Below are 11,385 nucleotides of genomic sequence, written 5' to 3' on the forward strand. Positions count from 1 at the left end.
TTTGTAACTATTTAAATGACATATTTCCATTTTAATGTTGACGAAATGACAGATTTTGCTCTGCCGATAATCTGCTGTCAGATTTTATATCGATAGATTTTGCCGGAATATCGGATCCGTTGCAAATGTCTTATAGTATATTATCATACTGCGGACAGTTTTTGTTTACTAATTGTAAAAGAAAACGTTTGCTCGGTATAAAAGTTAGATTAATTTGTATAAAACAACACCGCGATCGCAGCTTAGGATTATATGAAAGAAATGTTGAATTCTTAGAAGTGAGCTTAGAAACCTTGTAAGAGAGAATGCTGTATGAAAATTTCATATACGTGTACATATACTAGCTGTATTATTATTTACATGCTAAAGTAGAAGAGTAAAACAGAACATTACCACGATAGAGTTAACAAATATTGCGATAGAGGGCACTACAATTAGTGTTTGATAAGGGGAGACAATAATTAATATACTGTAGCAGTGTAGCATATTGTATACATATTATATAGCTACTCCGAAAAAATCTTTTATAAAAATATACATAAATATAAAAATATAATAATAATATAATAATATATAATTGTTATATAAAATATGTCTGTATTTTCTTTCTTTTATATATAATCTCTGTCCATATTATAATATATGTATAGGAAAAATAATTACAAAAATAACTTTAATTTGCATTGTCTTTTTACAAAATGTAAAATTGCGATTAGATTATACAATATTTTATATATAATAATTATATATAATCATATTTTAAATACGATTTATTATTACATTTAGGGGAGACTGGGGCTGGTTGTGACATTTTTTCTATAAAGTGTCTCAACTCTTTGATTAAGTTGTTCTTATAAATGAATCTAGGCTTGCTAGATTCAGTAACTAATCGGGATTTAAATTTAATAATAATTTTATCTAACCGCTCATTAGAAATTATATAAATTAAAAACAGTAAAGTAACAACCTACCCCTGTAACAACCAGCCCCAGTCTCCCCTATATGATTACATTTGGGCATGCAATTTTTTTTATTTCCTCAAACTTTACTTTTTATTTAAAAAATAATGCGAAAGTTAACCTTTTAATTATTTCTTAATCCTTTTTCTTATTATTTTTCCTGTATATATACAAATAGAGATTGTACAAGAAAAAGAAAACACATGTGAACATATTTTATATATAATTATGTATATTAATTTATACATATATGTTCTTATGTGATAATTTTTTCACCAGTATTTTAGTCAATTTTATTAAAATTACTTAATTTAAAATTCTCTGCGGATATGTTATTAAAAAATAAATAATTTTTTGTTTACGACACGTAAATTGCCAAGTTTGCACAAGTCGATAGAAATACATAGGTATATAACTTTCAGAGATTTAAGTTTCACGTTTAGATATATCATTAGACTCGTGAAAATGTCAACAAATTAATAAACAGCTATACGAGTCAGGCGCGGTACGTGTGGTGCGCAAGTAAAGTTTCACGTTTAGGTTTTTATAAAAAGCTGTTAAATATTAAAGGATGAAATTTAAATTAATAGTGTGTTAATTGAGTTAAATAGCATTTTATTTTTAACCACCAATGTGTCAAATTTATTATTTTAACACAAAACAGTATCATTTTAATTCCATTGATTTAGTTAAATTAACATTGTTTTACTTAAATTAATATACATATTTTGAGTAGGAGCTTATAGGAATGGTAAAAAATGACTCAGCATTGTTTATTAATTATTAATAAGTAACAGAAAAATCCGGTGTTTTCTCCTTTGATTTCTCGTGGAGTTTCGCTAACTTTTCCGAATCAAAGTTCATTACTTTATTAAATATTATGTGTACTACCTTATTAACAACAGCTCTTACACTTGAGAATTTCAATGCATGCCGTAATATTATGAACATACTTTGACCACGATTCCGAAATTTCAGTAATGTTGAAATGGGAGTGCCATAACGTTGCAAATGACATTGCGCTAAGGTTTTTCTATCATTCCTGTAATGTTTTTGGGATAAAAATTTAAACGAACTATCAACTTTATTACAATATTATATCAAGATTATCGTAATATTAATTCTAACATTTATTTAAAGTTGTTATTGATATTTTATTTTTATTTCAGGCAATATGTATTTATTTTCAATAAATATGCATTACACTAATTATCATAAAAAAGTAGTTTTATTTATATAAAAAATATATATATACATATATAGGTTTTATTATGAGTTTTATATATCTATAATTCATCTGGTATCTTAAATTATAAATATTTGTAATTAATTCACGCATACTCGTGCTCATTTTGCGCGTGCACTTTGGATCATTCTTACTTGACTTTCATATCATGACACTATGACTTTACTGTACATATACACAACTGTTAGAATGTTAGAATGTTCTCCAAATGTATTTGTAATTATAATATTAACACATTATGAATACTTTACAATACGAAAATGTCTATAAGGTCATAATAGCTTTCCGTGAAAAACAAATTTTACAAATTATAAAATTACCATTCCGTGCTCTCTCACGTATGGCAATGAGATTAAAAGCGAATATCGCAACTAATCTCTTTGGCAAACGTGAATGAGCACGGAATGATAATTTAGTTGTCTGGTAAAATAGCGGACTTTTTATGGTAATTAATAATATATATCTAATTACCCCAGGCAACATTTTGTTTTACGTAATAGAAAAATCGGGTAAAATTTTCTTCGATTTTTCGTGAATTTCTTCTAGTTTCTCGGCACTGTAGTTCGCTGCTTTATCCATGGCCTTGCGTATTATATTATTAATAATGTTTCTTATAGTTGAAAATTTGAATGCGTAGAACATAAATCTGAAATTATCAAGATTACAGAAATGTAGAATATATAAATTATTCGAATTTTATAATACGTACATAGAATAAAAACTAATATTTTGTATGTTCATGAATTTTTTTGTATCTTTTCGTTAACTAATTTTATAAGTATTGTATTACTTACTTGTACATCTTATAGACGATCCACTCTGTGTAATTAAGTGACGCGTATAAATTAGGCATATTCAGATTTAATGCGTCTGTGCCGATTAATGTCATCGCTCTATAAGGCATATATATTACAGGCCAATAGTTTAGTTGCTCAACAAGACACCTCGTTGTATGCTCCCATTCTGGTGCCAACTCCTTAAAATTTGGCATTACCCAATATTGATAAAGGTCATTCACGCGTTGTTTTATTTCCTCGAGGCTGCCACGGCAAAAGTTGTACCTGAATATATATAATACAATTTATAATATCTTCAAAGTTTCGATTTAAAAAAAGCGTTGTAACTATTTTCTCTTAATAGATATTTTTTACGAAAAAATCCGGATTACTTTCTCCCCAACCTAATATATAGTTATAACACAGAGTATATATTATAATTGCACTACATACTCATCTTCCATTCCAAGAAAATATCCATAACATTTCCACATATGGCAGAAGGCCTCCAAATCTTTATCGGTCGCGTCGTGTATTCCAATGCTTTGTGGATAGAGCAAAGGTACAACAACAAAACAGCTCTGAGCAATTGAAAAATCCGCGTTATTTATACCTTTTGGTTTGTATGGTGATTTGTTGCCGATCATATAAGGACGCTGTCCAAATTTCTCAGGTGAAGAAATCGCAGCGAAATCCTTCAGAAGCAATTCACGATCTAGACACCATGGATTTGCGAATGTGCACGCAGCGGCAATTTGCTCATGATCCATTTGACACACCTTCTTCCTTATCGCCATATGCTTACCACGTGCTACTTGCATATCCATGTAAGCTTTAGTTCCCTTAATCCAAGGCTCTCCACCATACCAGTTGAATATTCGTTTTACAGACGATACGTACCTTTGAAATGTATAAAATATATTTATCAGAATGTATATAGTTACTTATTACTTATATGTTTACATAAATACAATATTTTAAAAAAATATTTACTTTTGGAATCCTAAATACGGCGTATGGGTATGTTCTCCCAAAATATTTGGGCTCAGTTGTTCCTGAAATGTATAAATATACATCAGTCCCATTACTTTGGATATGGTGATCGCGGTATAATTTTCCTGGACAAATTTTTGTCCCCTGCGATATTTATCCATATCCATCCATTCAGGTAATTTTTCCAAGGTTCGGTCATTATTTAATTGACAAAAGGCAGCTGGAATAATGCTCTGTAAAGACTGTGGCATGTTTGGAAAGAATTCTGTTATGTTCCTTTTTATCCAGTCGCATTGCTTTTTTACGGTCCAGGCATCGAAATTATTTGGAATTTTATTTTGAAAATTTATTCCAAATATGTCTTTAAATATCATTACAAGTCCATCTTCGTCCAAGTTTTTCGAGCTAGATTTTATATCGTGCTGAATATTATTGGTATTCATCATATTTTATGGATAACGCAACTGTAACACAAGTACAAAACACAAATTTATTGTAAACTTGTAAGTTTGATTACATTGTTTTTTAAAGTTCTATGTTATTGGACCATATGTATCTCTAATGTAAACTCTAAAATCGAATAGAGTTGTTGGATCAAGCGGTACGGTATAGCATCGCGACGCAAAGTACATAAAAAATAATGTGACTCATTCAGATCAAAATGTATAATAAATATTTGTAGGCGACATAAAAACAAAATTCATGAAAATGTAAATACGGAACAAACATGGAGCATGAATGTTCTTTATTTGTATACTTAGCCTATTGGAGGGCAAATATTATACTGAAAGATGAATTTGTTTCGATTTCAATGAATAGCGTTAATTTTGTGGATATTCTTCAATATCAGGCGCGATTGCTGTCACATTGGCAAGAAAGGCGAAACCCGAAACAATTGTCCCTAAGGTAGTTGAAGTGTTAATCGTAAATGAAGAATCACATCGATCTACCTCCTTGTAAGCTTTTGCAACTGATTTCGTCCTGGAGACGGCGCAGCGGTGGATTATTTCTCTCGTCGGGATGACAAATCTGAAAGACAAAAGGATGTAATGAGTCTCTCGTGCGACTATTTTGCCTTCTCAGAAAGTTGGTAGGCTTTACTGTCAGCAGTTGGGTAACGATTGGCGTTGTTGGAAAAGAACTGAAATATCGACCCTACATGCGTGATACTTAAATATTATTGGCGATGCTTGAAGAGAGAAAGAGACTGCGATATTGGTGGCACCGCGTGTACTCGTACGGCAAAACAACGAGATAAAGAAAAATTATTAGATAAATTTGTTTATGACTGCGTAATGAAAGCTTTCTATATGGACCTGGAATCGTCGATAAGGCGGAAATTTACATGAGTACCAGAAAAATATAACCAAATTGTAGGTATGTACTCGAAACTTTAAACGCGTTTTTCTCGAAACGACATTTTTCAAACTGGTTCCCACGAATTCAGACAAACTAATGAGTCGATCGGCTTTGCTCTGTGGCTATATATTCGTAAGATGTCTCTCTATCGTTGGAACTAGCAAAATTCAAATACATTAACTGTTTTCTTTTATTTTTAATGTAAAACTGTCCATTTTTTTGACAATTTTTCAAAAAAAAAATTGAAGAAATAGTTTGTTTTTAAGGTGGTTCATGCAGTAATTTGAAGTCACAAAAACAACTATTGTTATTAGTGACAAATATGAATGATTTAGTATGTAAAAATCAGCATACATTAAAATTAATTATTCCTTAAGGTTTTTTCTCATTTAATCGTTGCTATAAACTGAAAATATTAGAGCAAAGTCACAAATTTGACTAGAGTTGGTGATATAACCATAAATACATATGATCACGCCGGTAAAGAATAAAATATACTAAAATAGAAAAAATATACGTCACAATTTCTACAATTCCGCGATAGTGAATATATTCATACAACTGCCGAAAAAGATATGTTATCCTTATAACCTCCATTCAACGGTAGGAGAATGGTAGGACACGCGTCTTGTGCGTCAGCTGACGCGTGCGACGTTGCCAAGCAGCCACTCAAGACGGCTGCCATGACTCTCGTGTCGTGTCGAAACGTCGAAAGTTGCCGAAAGTTTGTCGAAAGTTCCGCTTTATTTATATACGGTACGGTCAATCAATTTGGTGTCGCGTCAGTATCTTTAGAAATGTTTATTGCATCGATTAAACAGTTTTTTATTCGTTCATCTACTTGAGAAGTATGAACGTATTCCATAAATGTGCGATCTGACCCTCCTTTCCCTATTATCACCATGTAAAATTGGCAAAGTTTACGGACATATATCTCCGGAACCAAACGGTAAAAAAATTTGAAATTTTTCAGACACACTCTAGGAACGTTAACCTTTCATTTAATATCATATTTTCCGGGCTATCTACATTTGACCTAAATGCTTGAACCACCTTAATAATTCTAGTTTCAACGATAACCGAATGTGTAGATTAAGAATCTGTTTCATTTTTCTGTCAGATTACTAAGTATTCAGATTTTGTAGGAACCATGAGACCTTGCGCGCTTGGTCGCTCAAATATTTCTTTAACTTGCGTAACTTTTATTATTTCTGCTTGAAAAAATTCTGAATTATACATAAAATATACATTAATATACATATACATAAAACCTAGAATAAATCGGCCGTATAGTTTTCGAGAAAAAAAATTGAGAAAAATAGTCTCGTTTTTAGCCCTCGAAACAATAATCCTCCTTTAATAATAATTGGTTATTAATAACACTTTTCTTATTACGGTATACGTTTTTCTTATTAAAATATAAATCAAAATCATAATTTTCTTTAAATAATCTTTGGCATCAATATTGCGTAGCATAACATATTTACTGACGGCGCTGCTAACTTGACAACGGCCGAGAACATTATCAATCATAACGGACCGCTCTTCACATGGGGCGTGTAAGTGGCCGTCTTTTATCAATTAAAACGTCCATAACAGCAATTATATTCTACAGACCTGTTACGCCGCAGATTGATGCGTTCTCTCGTTTTTTATCAGTTGCGATAAATGGACAATAACCCGTGTGGAAATTTCATCCCCATCTTTTTCCCACTTATTGTTAGATTCTGACGAGATTTCCCTAAGAAAGGAAAACTTAAAGGACTCCGACCTGTTTTTCTAGCATAGAACCTATCTTTGATTAGTTATTAGAAAAATGTAAGTATTTCTGATCAGTTCCTAATTAGGAAATCATACGTATTTACACACGCGTAGATCTTTACCTCGAAAAAAACCAAGTGGTAGTATCATTAATTTTAAATTCAAAAATAAATTAAATCTATTCTAACCTAGGTGCACTGAGAAAAAAATGTTGTTAATTTGACTAAACTCGTTTAGTTGTAGTGATTTGTTTAATGTAAATATTAATATATTTAAATCAAATATACGTGAGTAATATCAAGAAATATTTTATTTTATTTTATATAATATTTTTTGAATTAACAAATGTTAGCTTGACAGCCCGTGACCGCTGCATTTAGTTGAATCAAATAATATTTCTTTGAATCAACGATTTTTTTGTCTCAGTGTGGTAGTAACTTTAATTTTTCTTAACAAAATTATTATATTACAAAATTGTTACTTCATTCAATCCAAGTGATATCTACCTCGAAAAAACCTAAGTACACTGAGAAAAAAAATATTTTAATCCAAGTAAATATGTCATTAGTACCCACCAAATAAATAATTTTCTTGAATAAAGTAATATTTTTTTAGATCAAAATATTACTTTATTCAAGAAAATTATTTATTTGGTGGGTACCAATGACATATTTACTTGGAATAAAATATTTTTTTTCTCAGTGTAACAAGTGGTATCTATTTAAAAACAAATATGTGAAATCTTTTAATACTGCGCCAATTACAAAGAGAGAATATATATATACATATATACCTTAACAAAATTATTATTATATCACAAAATTGCGTTACCAAACTCAATCCAAGTGATACGTATACCAACCTAAGTGGTAACAGCCTTATTTCTCCAATTAACAAAATTATATCACAAAATTGCGTTACCTAATTCAACCTAAGTGATATGTTATTTCAAAAAAATATATCAAATCTTTAAATTGCGCCAACTACAAAGAGAATATATATATTGCTTTGAAAAATAATTGTTGTGCTACTTAAAAAAAAATAAAACTCAAGTGGTACGTATCTTTGTATTCCCATTCAAGTGTCTTCCCATTCCAATCCAAGCTTTAATTTTTTTTATAATATTAAAAAGAATCATTTTAATCACAAAGAATTAAAGAGATAACAGTATAAAATAAAAATATTTAATTAAAATAAAATAAATAAATTTTTCTTGTAAAAAAACTTGGCCTTGGCCGCGGCCGCAGTGTTTGTAAAAACAGGATCGCTGGCATGCAGTAGTTCTACTCGCTACCGCATACCACCGAGTCCACGCGACAACACTAGCTGCGGCCGCGGTCAAGTTCGGCGCGCCGAATGAGCGTGCGAGAGAGAAAATATATTTAGCACATAATGAATTATTTATTCATAATAAAGAACATCTACCAATATTTTACTATTTAAAAAAGAATATGCATCAAGCTACTAAATGTACAGTGTGCTTTCTAAAACGCTATCTTTTACTAAAAATAATGTTAAAAAAAATTAAATCATTGTTACTGCATTGCTTGATAAAGTTATAATTATAAATTTAAATCACACACACAACTTACCCGTGTGACTTCTTCCGGTCTCCCGTACCCGCGCCCGAACTGATTGCTGGCAGTTTCACTCTTGAAGACTTGATGACGAGTAATAAACAGCTACAGTTCCATGGCTTTTTATAAGATCGCGAATTCTGTAAACAGGCCTGATTGCATCATGAATTTGGCGTTTACGAACTCTGGCGAAGGCCATTCAATAGAAAGTAGTCACATTAATTTCCATACATTAATCTCTTAATTTCGATTATAGACGACGCTACAGTGTTGCGCAGCGCCCGCAATGGACAAAAGCCGTTTTATAAAACGTAAAATAGAAAGTTTTTCTTTTTGTAAATCAAAAGCGTAATGTTTAAAGTATAGGAAAACGCATAAATAACAAGAATTTCTGCTCAGATAATATCTTACAGAAATATGTGAGCGAATGAAAAAAACTGTTATATGAGTACAATCATACCTATATTAAAAGGTCATGTTCTTCACGGTAAATTAGTACTGGAGAATTGTATTCATAATTTAAAAATAATCTATGCATTAATCTTTTAATAAGCTAACATATTGGTTCTCATATGTCTTAATAATTTTCATATACATACCATAATCCAAATTATTTACAAATCTTATAATAAGGAACAGAAATATTGAATTATGTTACGTACATTGTGTTACACTGTGTTAATTTTGGTCTACCGAAAATTTGAAGCGTTACTAACATGAGACAATTTGAACTTTCTGCGCAAATGTGCGCCTAAGCAATTTAGATGCGAAAAACTATATTTTATAAACTTATCTCGTCAAACATATTTATGTGATATTGAGTAGTACTGTTGTGTCTCAAATGAGCTACAAAATAGTTTATTTGAAAAGACGGAAATTCTTTTCGCGACTCGCAATATAGCGTGTTATTTAGTATTTTTCGCTATGAGATCTGTAGAGAAGCCGTATCCATCGTATCGAGACGCTGGCTACGACTGCCCAGCCAATAATTATTTCCATAAAGGAAACCTGAATTAAAGCCACCACTGGAATTTAATACTAAAAATAAAAATGACAATGTTACTACTTATGCAAAAACAATAAATAACTAATTTTTACTTATTATTATATATTAATTAATCACTCATTGTTGCTTCCTTATACAGGAAGCTGTTTTCGTGAAAAAAATTTTTTTTTAGTTTTCTATGCCAACGTATTCAGAATGTTCTAAAAAAAACTAGAACTAAAATTACATTTTTACAAAATGTCCGTGTGTGTGTGTTTGAGATATCGAGCTATTTCTAATTCTATTATATTCTTCAGTCTTTTCTACCCCTATTTCATATATAATACTTTAAGATTTGGTTGATTAAACCAAGCTTTATATACGCGATCAAAGATTCATATGCGAAGTCCATATATGGACCATGTAGCCTGAACTCCTAAAGTCAACATCGATTTGACATTACGTCGATTGTGAAACCCCGGCCACTTGTGCTACTAAGACTCTCTATGAATTCATAAACAGGTTAAATTTGAAATTTAAAAAAGTGTGCAAATGCTATGCTAATTAGCTGTCTGCTATGTTTATCGTCGCGGTGTTTTTCTCTGCCAGAGAGCATTGTATTATCTTATCTCACGCGTGACAGTGTATCTACGCGATTTGCAGACACGAGTCTCTCCCTGAAAGTAAAGATGCCAGATTCTCAGTATGCGCCGAGTAAGGTTATTCTATAGAAGGTTTTAGTCGGTAAGAATCCGACATACCTCCTGGTCCTTCCCTGGAGACCGGAGGGACCTCGTCACGATAGCAAAGTCACTGAATGACGGCACCTGCATACTAATTAAGATAAGACACTACTCGTTGCAAAAACAGGTTTATCTCTTTATGCAACACGCATTAAAGTATGGCGCGTACGACTTTTTTATCATGAAAGATCTATCAGTGATTTTGCCAAAAGCTCAATAATGCCAGGAAGTATTTAATTTTGTATAAAATAAATCGTTTAGTTTTTACTTTAACCGAATAATAAAGTTATAGTTTACCTTGGATTCTCTGCGGCTCTTAGACGTAAATTATCCTCCAGAGCGAACGAAGCATCTCGTGGTATTACGATGGCAAATACAAGTGACCACAACGACAGTGTAGAGTGTTACACTTCGCGTGAAAAGCTGACCAGCGCCGATAAGTTATATGCAGCGACATATTTGAACGAGACTGATGAGACTAGAGCGAACGCCCTCGCGGAAATTAAACGCTGGATCAAGGAGAAGGACGACTTACATGCACGTAACGGTAAAACGGACAACGATCTCACGTGAAATATTTCATTGAAATTCAATTATATTTCATTAATTCCGAAGATAAAAAGAAGTCACCTTCAATCCGCGGAAATGTTACGTGACATCTGATATATATTTACTTAAAAAATAATAATAATAATAATAATGTAACATGTGGCGTTTTTGTTAGCGAAAAGAGAATTAAGTGAGAGTAAACGTGTCAATAAATAATAGTAAATAGTTACTGAATAGAAATTTTTTATAATAAAGTTTGTTCTCGCAATTATTGTATTTTGTTATTTTTTAATCAAGATGTTTTTCACTTATATAGCGATCGTTTATATCTTCAATTAGTCAAAGGAGCAAGAAAGAATATCTACATTTAGAACACAGAAATGTGCATTATGTATATAATATGTATTTTGGTACGCAAGCAAAATATAATTAGATTC

At 31.3% G+C, this 11,385-nt stretch overlaps 1 protein-coding gene across 2 annotated transcripts; it reads right to left on the minus strand.

Annotated features, from left to right (window-relative positions):
- Positions 1–2,168: 2,168 nt before the first annotated feature.
- Positions 2,169–10,803, minus strand: LOC139771596 (uncharacterized). Of its 2 annotated transcripts, none has more exons than XM_071704484.1 (7): positions 10,697–10,803; positions 8,687–8,811; positions 4,925–5,003; positions 3,975–4,438; positions 3,435–3,881; positions 3,000–3,266; positions 2,169–2,851 (listed from the first exon to the last, which is right to left on the minus strand). In XM_071704484.1, the coding sequence occupies exons 4-7, from the start codon at positions 4,418–4,420 to the stop codon at positions 2,695–2,697; spliced, it is 1,317 nt and encodes a 438-aa protein (XP_071560585.1). In that variant the 5' UTR covers positions 4,421–4,438; positions 4,925–5,003; positions 8,687–8,811; positions 10,697–10,803; the 3' UTR covers positions 2,169–2,694. The 2 variants fall into 2 exon arrangements, with proteins under 2 accessions (XP_071560585.1, XP_071560586.1); XM_071704485.1 differs by having other exon boundaries at positions 8,687–8,823.
- Positions 10,804–11,385: the final 582 nt, after the last annotated feature.

This window comes from Temnothorax nylanderi, unplaced genomic scaffold, assembly GCF_030848795.1.
Source record: "Temnothorax nylanderi isolate EJ_2023f unplaced genomic scaffold, tnyl_v1.0 TNYL_tig0041_pilon, whole genome shotgun sequence".
Taxonomy (NCBI): Eukaryota; Metazoa; Arthropoda; class Insecta; order Hymenoptera; family Formicidae; genus Temnothorax; species Temnothorax nylanderi.